The sequence below is a fragment of the Equus przewalskii genome, chromosome 4, assembly GCF_037783145.1.
Source record: "Equus przewalskii isolate Varuska chromosome 4, EquPr2, whole genome shotgun sequence".
NCBI lineage: Eukaryota > Metazoa > Chordata > Mammalia > Perissodactyla > Equidae > Equus > Equus przewalskii.
In genome coordinates, this window is record NC_091834.1 from 5,956,251 (window position 1) to 5,981,175 (window position 24,925).

General features: G+C 49.7%; 1 protein-coding gene across 2 annotated transcripts in view; it reads right to left on the reverse strand.

The window, feature by feature from the left end:
* Nucleotides 1-24,925, reverse strand: part of ATXN7L1 (ataxin 7 like 1) — a 221,921-nt gene that overhangs the window by 99,934 nt on the left and 97,062 nt on the right. The window contains exon 6 of one of the 2 annotated variants that reach the window (XM_070617148.1): nucleotides 14,357-15,448. The exons of the other annotated variant lie outside the window; for it this stretch is intronic. Within the exon in view, the coding sequence (XP_070473249.1) occupies nucleotides 15,363-15,448 (86 nt within the window). The 3' untranslated portion in view covers nucleotides 14,357-15,362. Of the gene's footprint in view, nucleotides 1-14,356; nucleotides 15,449-24,925 lie in introns of those variants that run through there. 2 annotated transcript variants of the gene reach the window in all.

A 24,925-nucleotide genomic window follows, 5' to 3' on the forward strand; every position in this document is an offset into this window, starting at 1 on the left:
GATGCGGCCTGGCTGCCTCTCAGAGCTGGCCAGCAGATGCCCCGGGGGTTAGGGGTTCCCTCCAAACCGGTTTGAGATCTTAGGAAGAAACAGATCTTTCTTCCTCGGCAACAACAAAATTGGTCTTTGTATCTGGGAGAATTACGCTCTAGAAGACGGCAATCCTGCATATTAACCAACTATCAACCACTGACAGGAGCGGAAACAGAGCTGGGGTCTCCGTTCAAGCCTGGTTTGGAGCAAAAGCAAAGTAAGGGCTGATGGTGGAGAGGACCCCCTGACAGGTTTGAAATGATACTGCGGGGCGGAAAGAGTGGGAGCTGGGAGGCTGAGGCTAGTCTGATCCCCGGCTCTGCCCCTAAATGCACGTGCTCCCTGGGCCTCAGTTTCCCCATTTGTAAAACAGAGAAACACTGTCACTCCTCAGGTCACCGAGGGACTGAGTGAGAGAATGCGGGTACAGTGTGAAGCCCCAGAAGGCCTAGCACAGAGCAATGATTTATCAGACACACTCAGCATAACTGGGGAGAGTAAATCTACTGGGGAGAGGGTCCCTTTTCTTGCCAAGTATCAGCTCAGAAGGTAATGGGCATGCGCTGTGCCCCCCTCAGGTGAATATTCTCTTTTAATTTCCATTCAGGTGTCTGAGCTGTCCAGTTCTCATGCAAAGGGCCCACTCTCCTCACTTCAGCAGCACCGCCCTGATGCCCCAAGACCGGATCTGACCCCTTTAAAGGGCCTTCCACCCCAAAATGCACAACCGGGATCTAACCAGGAGGGAGCAGCAGGCAAACCAAATCGAGGGACGTTTTACCAAATACACCGCTGTCATCTTCATAGGTGTCAAGGCTGTGAACGGCTAACTGAAGAACGGTCCCCGGCTAAAGGAGAGTAAAGAGACGCGACAACTGCACACCACATATAATCCTGGATTTTTAACTTTTTTTGCTCTGCAGGGTAACTGGCAAAATTTGAGTAAGGTCTGTATCAGCGATGCTAGTTTCCTGATTTTGATATCTGGGCTACGGTGATGTGAGAGAATATCTTTGTTTTTAGGAAACACACACTGAAATATTTAGGGGGTAAATGAACGTGATATTTGCAACTTACTCTCAAAGAGTTCAAAAAATTAAAAATTAACAAAATATAATACATACAAATGTATATATGTATACACACATGCACATATATATGGGGGGAGTGTGTGAACTATTTTTGCAACCTTTCTGTCCATTTGAAATTGCCTTCCTGCCCCTGGGAAAGCACTCCACGTTGTTCGCACTGTCTCCCTTCCACTTTGTGAGCATCCTGGGACGGTGGGTTTTCCCGTGGGTGGTGTACAGGAACTCCTAAAAATTTCTCATGCCACTTGACTTACAGGCAAATAGCATTCCAGCTGGAAGGGTCCTTAAGGACCACCTAATTTGAACCCTCCCAGGTGACGGGACCAGGCTCCCAGGGGCCTTTGGCTTGTGGTCACAAAGCTGACTGTGCCTGAGCTGGCCCTGGATTCCAGGTCCTGATCCCCAGCCCAGGGTTCTTTCTTCTGTTTCACACTGTGTGACCACAAGATGCATTTGGCTGCAAAGGAGTGGCAACTGTGACAGGACATGGATCCCCTGGCCTTTGGAGCAAGGGATGGGGATGTGGCAGGAGGGGGTTGGAGGCCCTGGTATCAGTGTCCTTCCCTCCGTTTACTCCAGAGGGACGATGGTATGAAAAATGTTGGGCAGCTGCTCCCATCTCATCTGTTCCCAGGGCTCTGAGTAACGCCTCGACGCTCACAAGTCTCAGATTTGTCTCTCTGATGCTGGCCCCATCCACAGGCCACACTCCTGTATCCGTCTGCCAAGCCTTGCCCATTGAATCACACCTGTCACGTAACGTGTCCCAAACCACACGCCAGATGCCTCCCCTCCCCCGCTGTCCCTCATCTCAGTCCAGCACACCCTCCACCCAGCTGTTCGAAGGGTCATCCTTGCCTCCTGCTGCTCTCACCCCTCACAGCCACACCGTCAGCAAATTCTACTGGCCCTACCTTCCAGAAACAACCAGAACCTGCTTCTCCCCAGTGCCACGATCCCCACCCCGATCCAGACCAGCCTGATTTCTCACCTGGACTTCCACAGGCACCTTCCCACGGTGTCCCGCTCCTCCATCCCCTTTCCACCGGGTGTTCCCCAGCCAGCAACCAGGACGAGCCCATCTCTCCCCAGCTCAAAACTGTGCAAGGGCTTCCGTCTCACTTAGAATGAAACTCGAGTCCTTCGGAGGGTTTACGGACTGGGCCCCTGTGTGGGCAAGCTCCCTTCCCACTAGTCTTCACCCTAGAAGCTCCAGGCCACCCTGGCCCTTTGATGCCCAGCAGCAGGACAGGCCACATGCCCCGGCTTCTGGCTCTTTCCCCTGCCCCTCCCTGCCCTGACGTTTCCTCCCCTTATTCGTTCACTGTCTCTACCCTACAAAGTCCCCAGAGGCCGGGCATCTATTTGGCTCCCTCTGTATTCCAGCCACTGCTTGGCACGTCATAGGAGCTCAGTACATATTTATTAAAGGAATGAATGAACGTGGTAAGTCAGAAAAGCAAGGAGCACGACAGTGTATACAATACACACCCATCTATTAAAACAGAAAAAGAAACAAACACATCGCCGCTTGTCGCTCTCTGGGAGGGTTTCACAGCCAAGGCCCCCGGGAGGGGGAAGGGGCAGCTGGGGGCAGTGGCAAGAGGGAGACTGTTGACCCTTTTGGTACCTTTTGAATTTTTTAGTAGGTACACGTACTACTGATATGATGAATTAAAGAAATATATACATACATATATCAAATCATTATGTTGTACACCTAAAATGAATACAATGTTATGCGCCAATTATATCTCAAAAAACCCCCAAAGTCCACCTCTAATTAAATCTGCATTTCCTCCGCTGAAGTGTGATAAGGTAATTCTCCACCAGTATGTGAAAACACATGTGCATTACGAACATAAAGTCATCATACACAAATTCCATACGTATAGTACATAATCTAAGATTTTTTTTTTACTGTAAAACCCTTCAGTGCAGTTTGTCATAACCCAGGCTACGAGACATTACATCTTGTGCCTAAAGGCAGAGTTCTCAGAAACATCCCACGTACACAAAAGTCCCTTAGAGGCCTAAATAAAAAATAACCGAAAGGAAGACTAAGAAAGAAGAAACAAAGGCAAATTAGCTTTAAAGCTTACTTGCGGTTAAAAAAAAAAAAGCCATATATATATCTATATTAAAAAAAATACGTATAAGATATATAAACATCTGTACACCCAACCACAAAGCCTAGCCTGGGTGGGGGCCATGACTTTCCCAGGTCAGAGGGCCTGGTGACTCTGTTGGACCTGTTACTGTTGCTGGTGATCCATAATCCTGATAATAAAATACCCGTGAGGAGACACAGTCATAGCAGACTCAGTTTGCACTGTGAGAAGGGGCAGTGGCAGTGGTGGAATGCTGGACTTGGGACCCGGGCGAGAGGGGCCCAGAGCTCTCTACCTGAGGGACTCTGGGCAAACCACCTGCACAGCCTGGGAGGGTCTCCGGTTTCTCGACTGTACCGAGGGGGTGCGGCGGTTGGACCTGTCATCTGGGAGGGTCTCTTTCCAGCTCTGGCGTGCTGTGGTTCTGTTTTGAGTAGATGCTGCCTGTTGGACCACACACGTGCACAGGTGCTATGCCTCTGAGTTCCATGGAGACATGACGCCAGTGTGGTGGGAACCCTCCTGCCAGACAGTGGCCCAGCTGGGGGGCCTCCTGGTTCCCTGAGCCTGAGGATGACTGAGCAGAAAGCTGAGGCTCGCCCTCCTGCTTCCAGAGGCTTCCTCCTCAAGCCTGGGGCTTGGTGCTTGTGCACCCTGTACCTCGGCCAACTTTCATTAGCCAAGCGAAGCGTTCTGGGGAGCTGCTGCACACTCAGAGCTGGCCATGGGCAGGGCTGCCTCTGGGGCCCAGAGCGGGTCGCTCTGGAGATCAAGAAGAGCGTCAGGTTATTTCGGGAGCCAGGAGGGCAAACTAACTAAAGAGAAAAGTTTCCTGGAAAATCCTGGAAGGAAAAACGAAGAAGGCGAAGAGCTCTCAGAGTGTTCTGAGAAAGGCGAAGAGCGGGGGAGGGATGTGGGGGATGGGAGCGCTAGTTCACAGACAGCGACGCTCAGATGACCTGCAGGAGGGGAAGGAAACGGCAAGGATGCTGGGGAACTGCTCTCTCACTTCGGAAGGCCCCCCGTTGTTGTTTTTCCGTATGAGATTTGTCTTGCTAGCTATTTCAGACTGAGACTAATGTCAGGATTGGTTTGCATTCCGTCTGCACAGGCCTGTGAATTTATGGAGAGACGTTTGGGACCGTGTTAGGTTCCAGAGGGAATTCCCTGTGGGATCAAAGATTCTCTCTGGACAGTCCTCAAAATCGAGTTTAGGGTATGGTTAGAGGACGGGAGAGGAAGAAAGGGTAAGATGAAAACACTGCAAGTCAAGCAAGATGAGGAAGAAAGTGTCTTTCAAAAGAAGTTTGATGATGCCTATGGTTTGATTTTCTTACCTAAAGCTTTCAAGCCTAATTCCGCCCTTATTTTGAAAGCTCAGGAGTTCTAGTCATTGCAGTTGTCTTTGAAGGGTTGGGGGCGGGGGTGCACAAAGTTGTCACACTCAGAAAATGGCCACTAAAAGAGGTCGTGAGAATGCCAGCTCTGGATTCAAGAAGATACGAGACAGCCTTTAGGCCGCGGGTTTAAACTGAGGGAGAATCAGAACCACTCTGGGGGTGGGGGTGGGAGTGCCTGCACGTCTTTATTTCAGAAAGCCCCAGAAACGACTGTAATTCAACCCAATTCTCTGTTGTCACCCCGAAGCCCCCTCCCTCAGGTCCAAACCCCCTATTGAGAACCACTGTTGGATCTGTTTCGAACAGTGACTGCCTAAAAAATGAATCAGCCTGTGAGGTTGCTCCCTGCACTGGGATTATCAACTCTTAATGTACCTATCACGGCTGACGGCTGTGCCCCATCGGAACCCCCCAGGTCTTCGAATGCGACAACTGGGGCTTTGCCTTTTTTTCCTTTTTAAATGCCCTTCAGAGCAGTGCGTAGAGCCTGCAGGCACCGTAGAAAGAAGCCGGGGTTGAAACGTCTGTCTTGACGCCAAAGGTGGGTAGAGGCCCCATTCCAGCGGCAGGGCCTGTGCTGTTCTTCACCGGTTTGCACTGCAAACGATATATTTTGTGAGCAGTTAAATATGACGGATAAATGTGATGGATATGATGGATAAATACGATGGATAAATAATTTGCTATTTACAACTGTGCTTCCAAAAATGCCACTTTTATCAATCGCTAGTCCCAAAATCTTTACGGAGCTCCTCTAAATAAAGCCCTAAGTCTTTGAAAGTGGCTTTTCCTTCTTCTCGGTTTGGCATTCAAAGCTTTCCACGGTCTGGCTCCAATGTGGTCTTGCAGACTGCCCCTCAGCTCCTTTGCACCCACTCCTGTCACTTCGAGCTGGCTGGCTGCTCCACTGTTTCCTCTTCTTCCATGTGGTAACTGCACAGAATTGTTGTATCAGGATTGTGGAAGCATCTTAACTGCTCCCCGACTGCTGAACGTATTCCTGTTCCTCATCTCTGAATTTTGCCAGGAAGGTGCAGGGAATCACCCAGTGCAGCCGTTCTCCCCTTTGGCCAGTCACTGGACCATGTGATCATGGCGAGTGGGAGGGTGGGAGGCGGGCATTTTTAAAATTAATTTTATCGAGGTATAATATGCACACAGGAAAGGGCACAAATCACAAGGGTGCCACCCAATGACGGTGGACACACAAAACACCCTCATGTAACCAGCACCCAGGTCAAAAAACAGAACGTTACTGGCACCCCAGAAAGGCTGGGGTGAAGGAGGCTTTTAAAGAATTCTCACTTTCAGACCCAATCCTTTGAGAGTCTGATTCCTAGATGTGAGGTGAAGCCCAGGAATCTGCATTTTTAAGATTCTCCCCAAGGCCACCTTGGTGGTGTAGTGGTTAAGTTTGTGCACTCTGCTCCAGCAGCCCAGGGTTCGCAGGTTCGGATCCTGGGCACGGACCTACACATCGATCATTAAGCCATGCTGTTGCAGCGTCCCACATACAAAATGGAGGAAGATTGGCACAGATGTTAGCTCAGGGCCAATCTTCCTCACCAAAAGAAAAAAAGAAAGATTCTCCCGAGGAATTTCCCTTGTACCACCAGACTCAGAGATCAGAATCTCCCAAGGGTTTTCAAACTGCCCCTCAGGTGTCACATTGTGGGGTGAGGATGGAGACGAGGAGCTGTCAGACCTGCCTTCCCCTCTAGTCAGCCACTTGCAGCTCTTTGCTAAACTGAGCCCCCACTGTGGATAAAAACGATCCCTTCATCCACGGTTCTGAAAACCAGCTGTCTCCATCCGTCCATCGCAGGAGCAGAACTACAAGGATGGAGACGGATAGCACGGATCTGTGTACATACGGCTCTCTTACAGGTACCCGACCTTTTACAACAGTAACTGCTGGTTGGCAGCCTCGATGAGGCTGTTGTTTCTGCATCTGATGCTGGAGCATAAAGTCCACAGGCCAGGCAGTTGGGCAGGAAAAAAGGATGAAAAGTGGGCAAGACCCAGAACAACGTGGAATCCACAGGCCTTTACTGGAACCCCGGGACGATGGACTGAAACTCATGTCAGTCCTCGCTGCCTTTGACCTTGATGGTATGAATCTCCCCGAGAAGCCGGGGCCCATCATCGTGGAGCTAAACACATTCACCTGGCCCAGGGTCGCAGCAGATGAAGGGGGATCCCCAGTTACAGGCCTGGCCGCAGCCTCGGGCCGTGAGGTGAGTCAGCACACAGGCGACGACAACCTCTGTCTTAGGAAATAGCCACTGCTCCCCTTCTGTCCTCCAGATCTCCCAAGAATCTCTGCGGCCCACCCAATTAGAAGCCTACAGGACAGGGAGTTCTGGGAAATGTAGTTCAGCCCAGCCAGCTCGACACCTGATGAAGCCACCGTCGGTATTCCGAGCATTGGTTCTCGAGCTTGGCTGCACATTGGAATCATGTGTGGAGTTCTAAAACAACTGATGCCAGGCCAGGCACCAGGGTATGTGGAAGTTCCCCAGGTCACCCTAAGGTGCAGTCGAGGTTGACGCTGGCCGTCAACTGGCAGACTGGTGTGAATCTCAGGGCTATCCTCAATCCAGGGCCCAAGAAGATAAATTCAACTTTCTTTCTTTTTGCCTCAAGAGGAGCAGAAAGAGACCTGGTTATTTTCTTGAAGGTCCTAAAATGTCGTTTTTCTCATTCTTCCTGCATCTGTCTGTCCTCCCTTCTCGAAGACAGCCGCAACCCTCCTGCAGTCCTCAGCAATGGCTGCACCTTGAAGGAAGCCCTTCCTGGTTATCTTTCTGGTGCCGAGTGCAGTAGGAGCGCAGTGGGCAGACCCCGAGATCACCCCGACGCCATCAAGCTCACAGTGAACTGAAGATTCGGAAGTTTTCACCTTTCAGCTTCTAAAGCATCTCTTCCTCCTAGGCATAGACTAATTAAATGATTGTAACACAGCAAAGTGGTCCGTGAATACTTCACCACTGTAATTGGAGCAAGCTTGGCGCGAGCCAGTGCTGTGGACTCGCAGGGCTGAGCTGCCACAGCTGGGTCTTTCTTAAGGACGGCTGAACGAGAAGCCCAAGAGGGGCCCTTGTAGGAAAGGAAGTGGCAAAAGAGGTGGGGGCCTGAAAGAGCTCGGGGTCACGGTCCAGCGTGGCCAAGAACTGGGTCTGGGGCTTTGGGAAAGTCACGTGATGCTCCCAAGGCCGGATATCAGCCCTGCCTGGGGCATGGGGTCATAAGAGCATCAGAAAAGAGAAGATACAGGGAAGAATGTCCAAAAGCACGGGCATTTCTGCGTGCAAGGCAGTCATATCAGCTCTGTGACAGCCAACACTGGTGTAAGGGAGCGGTCATCTCGAGGACGAGTTATTTAGACCCTTTTCCTATCTACAGTGTGGTTACTTCTAAGGAGGTCTGCTGAAGTATGAGACTGACACCACTGATTAAAATAAGGTCTTCGAAATTTCCATTATTTAAGCTCTCCCTCTCTCCCTCACCCCCCCGTTACAGCAGGGTGTGGAAGCCAGTGGAGACAGACCATTCTATACTCTGTGAATTCGTTTACACAGAGAAAAGCTTTCCAAGAAACAACAGCACAAAAAGAATCTTTCACAGCCTCTCCGTGAAGTCAACCAGGGCAGGCTCAGGCAGTACTACAACAGGTTTATTGGCCTATGTTTGCTGTGGAAGGCAGTTTTCTGCACCTAAATTAGATTTTAAGCCTCTTGAGGGCAAGGGTTGACTCCTGATCCCTTTATTGGGATCGCCAACAGTGCCTACGACAGAGCAGCAGAAAGGATAGTGGACGTAGGGAGCCAAAGTTCCAGGTTCTAGTTACAGCTCTGGCCCTCACTGTAACCCTTCTCGGCCTCAGTTTCCTCCTGTGTAAAGGGGGAAGGACCTACTTCATGGGGTTATTGTGTGGTGCAAACGAGACAAGGAGTGGGAAAATACTTCCACGACCCCCAAAGTGCCAGGCAAGTGGGGAAAATGTGATAAGGGCTGTGACTTCTCAGGAACTAGGTCCTGGCTGATCTTCTCGTTGAGGACAGGGAGGCACAGAGCAGGAGTGGTCGGCCCCAAGCTGCAGATGGGGAAACGCTCAGGGGTGGAGAGAAAGGGAAGGCGATGTCCCCAGGAGCCTGTAGTGACAGAGTTGCTGCTGTCTCTCTGCCCATCTTGGGCAGTCTCCGTGCTCTCTCTCCTCCTGCAGGCTGTCTGTTGGCCTGGTCCCTTGTTTATTTGTTCATTTTTCCATCAAGTGTTTATTGAGCACCTACCATGTGCCAAGCACTGTGCCCAGGTTGAGAAATGAATGGTGAGCAAAAGCAGCTCAGGTCCCTGCCCTCTCAGAACTGAATCTATGTTTATTCCCAAAGAGGCCTGTACTCAGGCTGACGCACTGAGAGAGCTGGACACCTGGCTTCACGCAGCCCCAGGGACAAATGTGAATGTTGTGTGTCAGCGGGATTCTAGACTGAAGCTGAAGAATATCAGTGCACTGAGCCTGGATCTGCTAAGAAGAAGAAAAAGTAGGAAAGATAAACTCCCACCACCCCTCTTCTGGGTCTTCCCTTACTGTGGCCCCACCTCAGGTTTCCAGGGTCCTCCTCGTTGTGACTTTCCCCTCCATGGAAACCAACTCTCACCCAGCTTACTCACACGAAGATGGTAAATGCTCTGGGGCAAGTGCACTCAACAGGGTTGGAAGGCCTCGGATAAGAGAATGAGAGGTGTGTCAGAGGGCACCCCAAAATCATACCACCAGGGGTGTCACTTCAGACTGGCACCGGCAGGGCCATCAGAGGTGGAGAAAGTGGGGGGCTAAGTTCCCCTGAGCAAACCTTTGTGGTTCTTAAAGATTACTAAAGATAAGGGAGGAGGGGGCAGGGAGCACCACGGCCATGGTCAGGGTCCAGGGAAGGTGGGTCTGCAGGGGTCATTCTGTTCCTAAAAGTCACTAACGAATCAATTACCTATACACAGGAAAGTAGGGAAGGAAGAAAAACCGGAGGAGTCTTCAGCAGCCAGAACACACGAAACCTCCATCAATAGGCCCTCTTTTGTTTCTCCTCTCTGACCAAGCTGCCAGAAAGCCCCACGGGTGAGTTTCCAGCTGGAGTTACAATTCCCCTCTTAGTGAGAATAGTAAGACATATTTTATTATAAGACACTCCCCCAAAAGTCAAATTCCTGCAAGACTTTAGGTAATGGGAACCCCAAGAGAACTCATTAAAAGAAGTTTTTATTGTAAAATAAAGCACAGGCGCTCAAAACCACACAAAACAAATGTGCTGCATCGGGAAGGATTAGAAGGAAATGCCCCATACCCGCCAGCCGGGCAGAGGAAGAGAGCTGTGCGGCCACCTTGGGAGCCCCTCCGTGCGTCTGTCCCAACCACAGTCCCTCCTCGTCCCCAAGGTGACCCCACTCCCGACGGGCTTCCTTGTCTTTATTTATGGTTTTGTCACCCAAGTGTGTATCCTTAGACACTGAAGTTGAGTCTTGCAGGTTTTTTAGTTGGCTTTAAAGCTTCTTTTAAGCGACCAGTTCTCTCTCCATCTATCTCTTTTCTGTCCCAGTTATCTGTTGAAGACTCAGGTCGTCTAACATGCAGTGTCCTACTGTCTGCTCTTTGCCCTTGGCGCTCGTCAACGTGTCCAATGGCACTCATTCTTTTTCGTTATTTTTGAGGAAGATTAGCCCTGAGCTAACATCTGCTGCCAGTCCTCCTCTTTTTTGCTGAGGAAGACTGGCCCTGAGCTAACATCCGTGCCCATCTTCCTCTACTTTATACGTGGGACGCCTACCACAGCATGGGTTTTGCCAAGCGGTGCCATGTCCGCACCTGGGATCCGAACCGATGAACCCTGGGCCGCTGAGAAGCGGAACGTGTGAACTTAACCACTGCGCCACCGGGCTGGCCCCCAACTGCACTCATTCTTAACGCAAATAATTGCCCATTTGCAAACCACCTGTATGCAAGTCACGTCCGGAATGTGGGCACAGCCTAGGCGATCCCTCTCTCAAGAGCGTGGGGCAAACGGGGCTCTCACACTGGAGGAAAGAGGCAGGCAGGGGGTCGGGAGCTGGGGGCAGCTCTCTGCGGATCCGTTGATTTATGAAAATTTTTTTTTGCAATTGCAAGCGGCTGAGGAATGCTTCTCTTTAACGTCTTCCAATCTAGTTCGCTTCAGGAGGAAACACAGTTGGAATGCGGTTTGGCTGCCTGCTACGCTCTAGGGCCCAGGGTTGTACACCATTAGGTTTTATCACAGATGATTGCATAATAGGATCCGGGATGTAGCAAAAACCTAAGGAATCCATCCCACTAACCAGACTCACCAAATGTAATAAATACAAATGACAGATGAAAGGAAGATGAGATCTGGCCGTTTACTTATGGTTTGGAGCAAGAAAAGTAAGCTTGAAAATTCTTTGCTTTCTCTAATCTCAGCAGGCAGTCTGACGAACATAATTATTAGCATTTTCAAAAGGTTTTTTTTTTTAATCAAATATTGACGTAACAAACGGTACATCCACTTAACGGTGACCTCCGGACATCCCCAGTAAGTCCAGGACCCTAAATTATATGCTCCAGGCTAAGCAACCCATACAATGGACAAAAGAAATGAGCCAGTGTCAGACTAGGAGATGGACGGGAGGTTTTTTAATACTTAAAATTAAATATGGTGTGGGGTCTGTTCAGATTTGCACAGGAAACAAAAACCCTCCAAAACTGATGGATGCAATAAAAAGTTCAAAAGTCAAGGCACCTTCAAATCCAACAGTCCTGCCAGCACGACCTTCAGACCTTTATTACAGCATTAGTTACACAGCCACGAAAGGGGCCTAAAAGACGTCAGAGGGGGAATAAAAGAAATTAGGCAGCGGCCCCAACTCATCACACTCTGGCTCTCTACTCTTCTTTCCATGGTTCTCCTAGGGGTCGTCTTTGTGAAAGAAATCAGGATTGAGTGTCCTCACCTCTGTCCACAGTGGAGAGAAGGTGGGCTGGGCGGGAAGGACCGGGGCGGGGAAAGAAGATCGCGACGGAGGACTCAGAGCAGACCTCACGGCAGACTGATTTCTTTCCGGGGCCCAGGAGTTTTTTAAAATCTGCAAGCTTGGGTTCCTGCTCTGACACTGTAGATGGTAAGTGATTTCCAACCCTGGTTTTTACAACGCCCGAGGGTATTTCCAATGATTACAACGTGTGTGTTTAAAATTCTCAAAACCAAATTAATCTGAATTCGTTTTCACTGAAAAGGCAAAGATGATTCAAAAGCAGTTTTCTCAGTTATCGTCCGAGTCTTCCTTTCTGAAAGACTTGACCCTCCTTTGTGGCACCTCTTCCTGCTGGGGCTCTGTGACCCTGTTTTTGTGACATTTCAAGTCTGCCTGCCTGTCTTCCCGGCTGGATTGTGCCGCTCTTCTGGACCCCATCTCTGGATCCCCAGGAATCCGGCAGAATTCTTCTCTGAACCCTTTTCTCGTCCCTGCCCTGCTCCCCAGCTCCCATACGGACTCCTTTCTTCTCAAGATCTCCAACGCCAGCCTCTAAGACCTACCCACCGATGCTATGAAATTCCCAAGGGCAGGCGGGGCTGGGGCCCAGCAGTGATGTTGGAAGGGAGGCCGTAACTCGTAAAGGGGGTTAAATGGATCCTGGCTTCCACGCTTCTGTTGGCTCACTTCTGCGGGCTGGGCCGGGTCTCAGGACATCTGGGCATTGTGGCATTTAATGTCCACGCCACCTCTCTGAGAAAGCATGATATAGCCATTTTTTACACATGAGAAGATTTCAGCTCGGAGAGGGCAGGAGTGAGGCGAGGCAGAGCTGAGCTGTGACCCTCACTCCAAGCCCAGCTTCGGACTGCCACGCTGTTTGGTCTGAAGTAGGAGATTTTGTCCTCGTGATTCTGGACATTGAAAGGACTCAAGAATTTCAGGGTTTGCTCCTTCAGGGGGAGGACAGATCAGTGGTTACAGGGTCCAGGTCTGGGGTCCCTGCCATGCAACCCTGGGAGAGGGCCCCACCCTGCCTGCACCCAGCCCTCCCCACTGACCACACAGCTTCCCCGTGAGGTCCACCACCGAAGGCAGGCGGATGCGCGAGGTCTTCTCTTTGTACCTCCCTCCACCTCCCAGCTGGAATGTGGTGGGTCTCCCAGGAGGAGCGCCATTTGGAGAAGGACCATTTCTTCTCGGCAAACTGCGTGCACCGGTTCACAGAAAACCAGTCTCCTGACGAGACTCAACACCAAACCCGGGGCTGGCAAAGAAAGCCCTTGATCTGGGAGATGGAGGGAGAGGACAGACACACGCACGATTCTGCCTTTGGATCAGCAACCTGCTCCTGAGCCATCCCTGCTGAAGGGGCCTCCAGCCAGGCCTGCAAACCCTCTCTTTTAACCTCGCACAGTCTTTTTAAATACCATCTCCTCACTGCATAAGCCCATGTTCCACGCCGCCAGCTGCTACAAGGACACGAGATATTCGGTGGCCTTTTCTTCTAGTCTGTTCTTAACATTTTTCCTACTGAGTACCGAATTTTGTCAGCCAGGTTTGGAGCGCTGGGGGTAAAGACAAATGCTGGAAGGGCCATGGAGTCACGCTCATTCTTCATGTCCTTCTTACTCATTGGGAGTCAGCCCTCAGATGACCAGTCTGGGGTGTGGGCTTGGCCCAGGCTCCCTCCCCAGGCCCACCCACAGACGGGTTGAATCACAATCTGGCATGGAGGTGAGGCTGCCGTGCTGGAGGAGTAACCAGTCAAAAGGAGTAGGAGCTCAGGGCTCGCGTGCGTGCGCGTGTGTGTGACCTGATGTTCTCTGCATGGATGGCTGTTGGTAGGAAGTGGGGTGCCATCAAACAGACAGAAAAAAGCTCAGAGAAATGGGCAGTTGCCCTTGGATGGCTCCCATACCACAGGCCCTGCCTCCACACGGAGCCCTCTTCCTACCGGAACTCAGGGAGTTAAAAATGAAACCACCCTTGAAAAGGAAACCTAATTATCCATGGCAATTTATTAAATAACTAAGGTTTTCTGGGCCTTATTAAAATAAATGTTGAGTGTATTTTCTTATCCTCCGACGCTCACTTCACTTGTCAGCACCTGCCGGCAGCAGCTGGGGTAATCTCGCCAATTTTGCTGTATGTGCAAATCAATTTGATTTCCCCCAAAAGAGAAAAATCAGTAAAGTGATTAAGTTACAATTAAGGCGTGTCATTGAAAGCACAGACGACACGAAAAGGCTGAGGAGGACTCGCCTTGAGGTCACCAGTGACTTCCTTCCACCCAAGTTAAATGCATTGTCTTTTTCTCCTTCTCCCCGCCTGCTCTACTGAATGTGATACTGTGGGTGCTCCACAGCCTCCTCCTACTTCTTGGAATTCTCTCCTCTTTTGGTTTCCGTCTTGCTCTCCCTATGCCAGGCTCCCCTCCTGGCTCTTGTATTGGCTCCCTAACGATTCATCTGTTCCTCCCTCCATCCATCCATCCATCCCTCCCTCCATCCATCCATCCATCCATTCATCCAACGTATGTTTAACGACCCGATGTGCCAGGCACTGGGAAAAAGGACAGGGTGCATTTGTCTTGTTTTACGGTTTAAAAACGCTTTTATGTATTTTATTTCATTAATTTCTTGCTACAACCATGTGAAGTGGCTGTTGGTACCCCCGTTTTCTAGATGAGGAAACAGGCTGAGAGCATCTGTGATTTATTTACAACAGCACAGCCAGCAGGTGGCAGAGTCTGGACATGAATTCAGGTTTTCAACCCAGAAAGAATTCCTAATGGCACTCTGGTACAAACTAGTCAAGTGTAATTTCTTGACTCATCTCATCGTTCCTAATTAAACGCCACGATCCAGTCAATACTTATTTATTGAGACTGTGCTAGGCTCTTGGGGATGCAAAGCCGGGATCCCTGACCTCATACAGCTTGTGGTCTGGGGGGAAGACAGACGTTAATCATATGTTCACACAATAAACGTTTGTTTCCAAGGTACGAGGGAGAGCTGACCTACTTATGAAAATCAGGGAAGTCTTCCAGGAGGAAGGAATCATTAAGATGCATTCTGAAGGATGAGTCAGAGTTAGCTTTGGGAAGAGGGGGTGACAGAAAATCGTATGCAGAGAAGGGAAAGCATGCGCAAGGGCCCTGTGGCAGGAAGACCCAATGTGCTGAAATTTTGAAGGCCAGCTTGACTGGCATGTAGAGAGTGAAAGGGAACCTGGCACAGGATGTGGTTCAGACCACGTAAGACTTTGTAGCCACGATAATGATTTTTACTTCTAGCTTAAGAGCAATGGGAAGCCACAAGTCAAGAGAATGATATGATTAACTTTGATTTTGATTCTGACTTCTGTGTGCAGAATGGATTGTAGAGGAGCAAGAGTGGAAGCAGGGAAGACAGTTGGCAGGCTTTTGTAGTTGTCCAGGCGAGAGGTGATGAGAGCTTGGGCCAGGGTGGTGGTGGTGGGGGTGGAGATGGAGAGAAGAACCCCACAGGTGCCCCCTGCTCTGCTCAAGCCCACTATCTCCCTAAACCCTGCCACCAGAGTGTGCTCACGAATTTGCAGTACGTGGGGGTTTCTCCGTACTTCAGGGTCCCGCGGGAGCCTCTTCTTCCGGGAAGCCTTCTGCAGACAATGCCAGTCCTCCGAGATCTTTCCGACGTTGTGTCTATCTTCGGCACTGTCCGTTTTCACCCCTGACTCTTCTCTATGGCCTGGCTGTTCTCCGGTCCATTCCTGCAGAGGCCTTCATTTCTCTTGTTGTCTTGCTTTCTCCCTTTGGAAAGTAAATGCTTTGTTGGCATTTGCTGAACGGTATCAACAGGGCGCCTTTGGAAATTACATTTGTAAATGATTGCTCATGCCAATTGCCTTTTATTTTTTCCCTAAATTAAACACTGGTTGCTTAAATCTGTCTTCGTAATCTCGTTCTACCAAAACGTATGTCCCAATTTTTCTATTATTTCCTCTAAACTCTTTTCCATATTTCTCCTGGTAGAAAGCAGTTTCAGGGAGAATGGAGTGGGGAGTGGGGGTAGGCAGGAGGGTAATTAAACAGGGGCCGTCTGACCAGAATCCCTATACCTTTTAATGGGGCATTTGATTAATCTTTTCCACAGGCACCATTATTCATGCCTTGATGGAATCTCATTTTACAGCCCTTAATACATGGACCCAATTTATCCACATCACATTGTATTCTAATATTTGTCACCCAAGTTACCAGCTATCTCCTTCTCAGTGTAAAATCATCAGCAAGTTTGATTAGCTTATTCCCTAGGGATAATAGGGGAGATAAGAACAGACACAGTACAACATGACACCGGACGGTTCTGCATCCTCAGAAGGCTGCTAAGTGGATCCATTTATGGAGCCGGGTTGGCCAAAATAAACATCTGCTCCCGTGGGAGGCTCTCTGTGTGGGACCTGGGAGCCGCAGCCACAAAGGGCCGACGGCTGCTGTGCCTGGCGCTGCTAAGCCATCACTCTGAGTGGGATCGCTTTAATGAAAAATAGTGGGGCTCCTCCCCATCCTGCTTCCTAGCATCCCCCACCCCCCAAACTTCCATCCCGAGAGGCACAGCCCAGAAGCTCCTCTTGATTCTAGCACACCACTTCTGCCTTAAGCCCTTCTTCTTTCCCTACTGGGACCCTGGCAGGCCAGATAATCTGGAGGGGGACGCACAGTGCTGTGTGTCGCTTGCTCTCCAGCGTAGAGCTGGCTCTAAGCTGCCAGCCCCTTCTTCCTCTTCTCTGGAACCAAACCTGAGCCTTGGGACTCACAGGTGGCTTCAGTCCTTCTAAGCAAGGTCGCCCTCTGGCCTAAAGGGGCCTGCACGATCCCAGTAGGAGGTGGGCTCAAAGCCCACAGAGTTTTCCACATCCCTTCCTCTACCCCACCGCCTCTCCTCAGCCCAACCAGGCAAAACTCCCAAAGCCCCCTCTGGAGTTCTTTTCAAAGCTCCCAGCATCATTTTACCAAACGCCCTACATCAGTTATTCTTGTACTTTTCTGAGTCCGGCAAGAGGAGGATGAAAGAGGCCCACTCTCGGTGGTGGCCCCCTCCTGCAAGAGGTGGATCCTCATTCCCTTCCCCTCGAGTGTGGGTCCGACTTAGTGACTCATTCTAATGAACAGAATAAGGTGGAAGTGACAGACTAGGACGTGAAAGGCATCTTGACATCCCCTCTCTCTCTGTCTCATATTGTTGGCTCCAAGGGAAGTTAACTGCTACACGGTGAGCGGCCCTATGGAGAGGCCTAAGGTACTGAGAGCAAGGAACGGAGGCCTCCTGCCAATGGCCAGATGAGGGTGCCATCTTGGAAGTGGGTCCTCCAGCCCCAGCCAAGCCTTCAGATGATGGCAGCTCTGTACGGCTTGACTGCAGCCTCATGAGAGACCCTGAGCCAGAACCACCGAGCTAAGCCGCTCCCAGCTCTCTGGAACCTGCGTAAGACAATAAATATTTGTGGTCTTAAGCTGCTAAGTGTTGGGGTCATTTGTGATGGAGCAACAGGTCACTAATACACTCTCACTACCTCGAGGAAGGCCATGGTCCCCTCCTCCCCTCCATGGCTTCTCAGGTTCTATCCACTCTCCTCTCTGTTCAGAGAGTCTGGTGTCCCTCTAGTACCCTCTGTCGACCCGTCCCCAGCTCTCCTGTGCGTCCTCACAGTCTGGAGGACCCTTCCCGAGAAGAGGGCGATGGACGGAGGAGGACCTCCATGGGCCCTGGGTTCGGAATGCTAGCTCCTTGCCTGCCAGCCAAAGTGACCTCTGGAATTAGGAGAATGACGTTTTGCAGACAGCAGCCTTCCTCAGGCCATGCAGCTCCTTCTCATTCCTGAACCGGGGGGCCTAATGACTTCAGTCGGGCCGACAGTGGGCATGAGAAGACTTTGCAAATATCGTGTTCCCTTTTGCATCACCTGCTCTTCTCCTGTACCCTTTTTGCTCATCTGTGGTTTCTGCAAAAGGTCACGTCTCGTTTCAACTTTGCAGTTAAGTGCCTCTGACACTAAGTGGGGATTCCAAAACCGGAAGGAGATGGAATCCGGCTGAAACGTTGCAAGGATGGCCCCTCTGCTCCCTGGCTATTGGCGGTGTCCCGCCTGCACACACCGCGGTCATGAAGGAGGTAGTGACCCGATTCCTACTTCTCTCATAACTAGACGAGGATCACAGATGTAATTTTTGATTAAAAAGAAATCCAAGGTGCTCTCTTATCTGGTTGAATCCTAGGAATTTTTACAAAATCTATCTCAGTTCCACGGGGCAAGGTCAGACAGCTATAGATGTTAACCTCTTGGAAGGCTTGGAAAAGGTAAAAAAAGCAGTGGCCCGAAGCACTGGAGGGGACCCCAAAGCACTGGTGCCCAAGGGACGGCCCCTGGGCCAACGGCATCAGCATTACCTGGAGGCGGGTTGGAAATGCAAATTCTTGGGCCCCACCTCAGATCCACTGAATCAGAAACCGGGGGTGTGGGGGGGTGGTGTGGGGCCCAGCAATCAGTATTTTAACAAGCCCCCCCAAACAATTCTGACGCCCGGCTAAAGGTTGTGTCTCACTGACTTAAAGGATTAAACATCTAAATTATTCATTCATTCATTCATAAGACATTGATTGAGTGTCTACTATTTGCCAGACGCTCTGCGGCAATGAAGAGGAATTATAAGGAATTCCTTCCTCAAGGGGTTAGAGGCCCCCCTCCCCTTGCTTTATGACAAAGCTTGAAAAGAGAGCAGGAATTTGAAGACACTAATCCAAGAAATGCAAATCATTCTTTACATGTAAATCTTTTCAATGGACAGGAGGCACAACAAAATTGTTTTTTTTTTCCAGCAACGATCACACTCTCAAAATAGTAACTTTTCTAAAGAAGTAAATGTGTGGGTTTAATCTATCATGTACAGCTGGCTCAGCCTTACAAGCTTAAAGAAAAGATGGTGTGAGTTCACCATGAATGAAATGCAGAATTACCTTAAAGATTCACTTATGTGTCTGTCTTTTAAGGAACAAAGTATTCTGTTGTTCCATCATCTCCCGTGAAGAATTTCTCCTCTTTTCTGTAAATCTAATTAAGTCATAACAGCTAAGATGTATCGTGTGCTTCCTACGGCTGGGCTGGGGGACAGCACTATATTCGTGAACTCATTTGATCCTCCCCCGACCTTATAAAAGCAGACGCAGCAAACACAGTCTGTGGATGAAGAACAGAGGCTGGAAGAGGCAGGAAGAGGAACCCGCACCCATCTCTCAGCCCCATGCAAATTACTCTCCTGTGCCGTACTCTCGCCCCCATTGGGTCACTTTGCTGCAAATTAAAACTGATTAATTGGGAAAACATAAAAGGAAATACCATCCTCCCCTAAAAGATTTCTAGTATGATACCACTGGCTAAAGCTTGAATGGAAGGATTTATTTTTAAACGTTAAAGTTCCTGGTAGATTTCTCCTTCAGTACCATAGATAATTAAGAGCTGGCTATAAACTCCTCAGGGTCACCAGCATCAGGGGCCTGCGCAAGAATCTGGTATATGCTCAATAGACCCAGCTTTCAAAAGATGCTCCACATCGGCTCCTTTCTCAGGGTGCCTCAGTGATGCCCAATGAGTCACTGTAATACTATCAGGGCACAGAGATTCTCCTGTGGTTGGGGATGAAGTTGAGTTGATGCAGCCATGGCTGGGCCCTTGTGAGCGTGGATGCCCAGTTAATCTGGCAGCTGTGGGGGTGAAGGGTGTGACCGATGACCACAGAAGAGATCAAAGCTGCCTGGCCGGACCTGCAGCACACTCAGCCCCCTGATGTGGGCGTGAGGCCTGCCCTGGCTAGCCGAGTTCACCCGCCACACAAAGCTATCCTTCTGCATTTAGAGGGGCGTCATGGGTCACCCATGTTTTGGCAACCAGGAGGCCTCTTCTGCCTCTTGCATCCTTGGGAATAGCCTAGTGACTTTAGCTATATGCAACCAAGAAAATCTAAAGTCCATGTGGGCTGTGTAGAAAACTGTGTGGGTGTAAACACACATACAGAGCATGCAACTCAAGGTGAACTGAGACACATCTGCCTCTCCCATTGGCTCTCTGTAATCAAAGGTTTTTAGAACGTCGGATCCGACCCCTGTCTATTTCTGACTCAGGGGTTCTTGCTGGCTTCTGCGGAGACAATGATTTGGTTTGTGGCATTCTGTGCAACTACAGACATGAGAGGCTGAGCTCACAAACGCATGATTCATTTCAGGATTCTAAAATGAGAAATGCACCTATCGATGGCACACTGGAGGCCAGAAGATTCTGAGAAAGCATTTCTTGCATATAAATGGGACATACAATGAAAAAATTTGCTGACGGTTACAATCCTGAAGCCAGGGACCACCCCACTGTGCTCTCCATCCTTGCGGAGTGACGGCTCCGCGGGAAACCGCTGGGATTAGCTGATCCTGCCTTTGGACACCCATCTGCCGCCTCATTTATCTACCTGTGACAGGGATTGTGCTGGAAGAGAATCAAAAGATGACAAATTGCTTCTGGTTTTAAAGGAGCTGTTCAGGCTGGGTGTAGGCCCAGGGGGAACCAGGTTTCACACCAGGAGCCATCACTTCATCCCGTTCTAAGGCCACATTTTGGCAAACACCAACCAGCAGACGATTTGTGTCTCCTTTCACCAGTGCATTGAAAGACACGGGCTGAGAAAGCCTGAAATCCAGGCATTGTGACAACGTGTGCAGCGGGGAGTAGACCCGCCCAACGCTGCAGAGAGGCAGCATGGCTGGCTTCGGACAAGAGTTCCACATGAGAGAGATTCTTCCCGTGTTGATGCAGATAGAGAACAGATTTTGCAAGATGCCAGAGAGGAGCCACAGTATCGGTAAATGACTCCGGGGAAGACTGACTCATGTGAGATAAGGACCCAGATTTCTAGGATACTGGCCATGGAATCTGCTTGCGTGGATACAGAATCCCAAGCTCCCGATGTCCCTGGGGGCAGGGAGGGGGCACATGAGCTTTCAAGACGGTCCCCCTGAACCACAACTCAGCCGTCCACACCCTCTGCGTACCAGCCAGGGCTGGGCATCAGAGGGGCTGCGACCTTCCGTCTTTCCTTCCTTCCTTTCCACCTGTGCTTCCTTTCTGGGAATGACCATGTAATTCGTGGTCAACACACTCAGGACTCTGGAGGTGAACTTTCTTGAACCAAAACAGTTTGCCGTTCCCCCTCTACCGCGTGCTTGGACTTGCAATGCCTGAGAAGGCCTCCCTGTGCTCACAACTACAGATGCCAGGCTCCCTTCTGAGCGTGGCACTCGTATCTCCTCATTTCATCCTCCCGACGACCTCTGACAGAGGTACTGATATCATCCTCATTGTGCAGAGGAGGAAGCTGAGGCACAGAGAGGTTGAAGGACTGGCTGGAGGTCACCCAGCTGGTGTGTAGCAGAGCCACAATCATGCCCAGACAGACAGCTTGGCTCCGGGGCCTGGCTTGGCCCTAACCCCTCGGCTGTCTCCCTGACATCACCCTCCTTCAGACCAGTGGCCGAACCTCACACGAGCACCGGTTTGCCCAGGCCTTCCTCTGGAATTCAGTGGGTGCCCGGACCAGGACACAGAGGGTGGGACGTGAAAGACAGACGTCATCGTCAATCCCCCTATTCGTTTCTAAATTCAGGCCAGACGTCCACACATTGATTTGTGCTTGTTTGTTTTGAACATTCTACCATGTTGCCCCAGACTGCCTCACAGACGGTATCTCTGTTCTCCTTGCTAAGACAAGCACCTGGCCCCCCACCTCCCCACCTCCCGTTTCTGGCAAACGCTCCCTCTGCCAGTGACTGACGTTCCCAGCCTAACCTCATTATACATTTCAGCTAAAAACTCCCATTTTCCACGTGGCACTGAGCCATATTTATAGCACAAGTCACCTGCCAAGTCATTTTCAAGTTTCTCATTTCGAATAATAACCTTGGAGCGTGACCGTCATGCCCATTCCACAGACGGGCAAAGAGAGGCAGGAGGGCACAGCAAGGTTGCAAAGGAGTCCTAAACTGCCGGGTCTTTAGAGCCACTTATATACAATTCTCTCCCCAGATTGCTTCCTCTCATCTTCCCATTTAACAAACTTATCTAAGGCCTGGGAACGAGAGATGTTATCAAGATGGAGTTGTATCGCATCCGTGTCTGTCTTCCAGCTCTCCGAATACTAACAAGCGACTCTAAGCTGGTGGCAGGGACATCAGTGCTCAGCTTTCTGCTGGAACCCATTCTCATCAGCAGGTTCATATGCATGAAACACAGACGTGGCGTTCTCGGTCTGCACGATTCTCTCACCGCCCCTTGTAACTAATCAGAACGCAGAGTGGATTGATTCTCACGCCGGATACAATCAACTGCCTTCAGCGTCTGCTGAAACGACCGTAACTTTTGCTCTGATAGAATCTTCTGGCCAGGAAATGAAACGCTAGATCATAACCCATAAGCACACTGAAGAATATTCCTTCAGAGTCAAAACTGTAAGACCGTTTTTCAAATCCTTACTACAGAAAGCTCGGATCCTGTGTGAAGGAGAGGCAAGAATCCTAGAGGATGTGTTTGTTGCACTAAGTCTGGACCCAAAAACAACAAATGTTGGATGTTTCCTAAAGGTCAATTTGCCTCCAATAGTGAGGAGAAACTATTTTGCTGCTGCTGTGCATTTTTTTCCTGGGGTCTCTGTTCACGGAAAACGCACTGGAGCGACAGTCAGGGGTCCCGAGTACTATCCCCAGCTCTGTCCCTATCAGTTGTGCGATCTTAGGAAAGTTGCTGAACTTCCTTGAGCTTCCAAATCTGGGAAGCCAGCATCCACCAGGCTACCTCAAAATGAGCAAGCTACTGGCGAGAGCTTCGGAAACGGCAAGATGCTGTAGAAATCGAAGATATTTCCAAAGACATATGATCACCCTCAAAAGGCTGTGGTGAGAACAGAAGCCCTTTATCTCTGTTTTCAAAGGAGTCACCTTCTAGGTAAGTGGCATTTGGGAGTGTGACCACAGAAGGCAGCCTACGCCCAAGCATTCAAAAGCAGGTAAAAGGGCACGATTTCACTGTTCACCATCTCTACTGATGTTTGCACTTGAGTCCTTTTCTCATCATCCAAGTCCACGCTTGGCACATCGCGGATACTCGTAAATGTGAGAAAAATCAAAGAATGCCAGTCTAAGGATTTCAGTCCCTCTGGCACAGAAAGCCCATCCACGAGAAAGGGTGCAATTTCTGGAAGCCTGAGTCTAGGGTGACTAGCTGACTGAGGCCTAAGGGATTTCCTGGGACAAGCTGGTCACTCTCCCTGAGCATCACCTTTGAATATCCATTTTGCCTCCTCCTGGCTGGCAGGGAATAAAGGAGCTGAACTAAGGCAAGTCTGGTAGAAGGCATGTGTGTCTCTGAGTTGCTAAAGAGTGGATCCCTAGAGATTTATAGCTTGGGCATTCTCGTTTTCCCTTTTGCCCCTATTAGTTTCAATTTCCCTAGCTGACACCATCTTTTCACTGTCAGGAATCCAACAGAATCACACCCCTTCTATTTTTCCTGCATCAGATTATCGCCTCTAAGATATTTCCCTGAGCCCTGTCGGTGGCTTCCTGCCACCAGCTAAATCTTCCACCTGACAGCTTGAGGCATTTGGTGCAAAACGGCAGCCTTCAGCAGGCCTTGCATGTGGAATTATCAGAAGTGCTCTGTGCAATATTCACCGGAACACACGCACACCGCAGAACTGGATCAAGAGCTGACTGGTGCACGTAGCAGGGAAATGACATTTTGGGCCAGTGAAGAGATGCGATCAGTGGGGATTTCCCTTTTAAAAACTTACAGCAAAAGCCTGCCTGAGACCATTCAATATTCATAAGTGGAAAGCAGAGATGGCGTTCCTGTTCCGCCAAGAGCAATAGCTATTTATCACAGCAAATGACTGAAATCGTCGTTCGTACAATGCTTTACTCGGCGCTGTAAATTACGGTATACAGAAGATTAAACTTAAGCCTAACGCTACCCCTGAGCTTCAACAGCTGAGTCCTATAAATGGATACCCGTTAAGAGGCGAGAATTCTCTTTCCTGGTTACTATTTAAAAGTGTATCTCTATTAAAAGCTTGTCTTAAACATAAATTACCAGGATGCCTGCCCCTGGCCCCAGGCAGGCTCTTCCTCGGGGGCCCTGACTCACAGAGCGACATCTAAATGACACAGTGACAGGCCTGAGACTTGAAGCATGTGCTGTGCTGACGTCCAGATGGATGGAGACGAGAGGGACTTCACGGAGTGCTGAATGAGCACTCACTTCCAGCTCGGCTCAAAGAGGGGCAGGGGGCACTCTGCCAGGCGTTAAGGAGACCTTTGGAATTAAGATGATCCTGAACCCCAAACCACTTCGAAAAGAATGTCTCTTCTGGTATCTGTTGTTCCGTGAAGGATCAAGGAACCCTGACCTCAAGCTGAAGTCCCAATTTTTCTAGCTAAATTTTATTCTCCAACCACATCTCTCAAGATGTGGTCCATGGACCGAGAAAGCACCAGCATCACCTGGGAGGGTGTTAGAAATACAGACCTACTGAATCAGAATCTGTATTTAAGCAAAGAGCCCAGGGGGAGTCACATGCATATTAAAGTCTAGGAATCAAGAGATAAGTAAGCAGGTGTCCACAGGCAGGAGCTCCTCGATTTTCTCCCTGGAAATCATCACACATGACAACAGGAGTTGGGGACTGGCCCTGGCAGGGGACCATAGGATTCTGAGTGCTCTTTTGTCTAATCCTACTTCGGAACATTTTCAGGAACTTAAGAGAGAGATTTTTATGAGCTGGGAATGAATTTTTCACTCTGAACTTGAGATCGGACTGAAAGCACCCCAGGGTGTAAAATAGAGTGAATTAGCAGAAAAGTCCTGCTCTACAAATCGATCAGGATGTCTCCAACTCCCCTCTGGGTCAGGAGGCTCAGAAGGCATGGCAACATTTTGGGCAAGGATTGCAATTCTTTGTTGCAGTTACCAGCTGACTTTAAGTGGGAAAAGTATGCAAAAGTCTTCACATTGTTTCAGAAGATAGAGATCCTGGATAACTGCAGTCTTTATTAGAAAAAACCCTTATCATTCAAAATGCATGTTAAAAATTAATGGGAATCATTAAATAAATAGATTTATGTAGACAGATTTAGAAATAAAATAAAACCTGCTGTGGTCAAGCTGGCAGAGAGAAAAACAGGAAGAGGGTTAA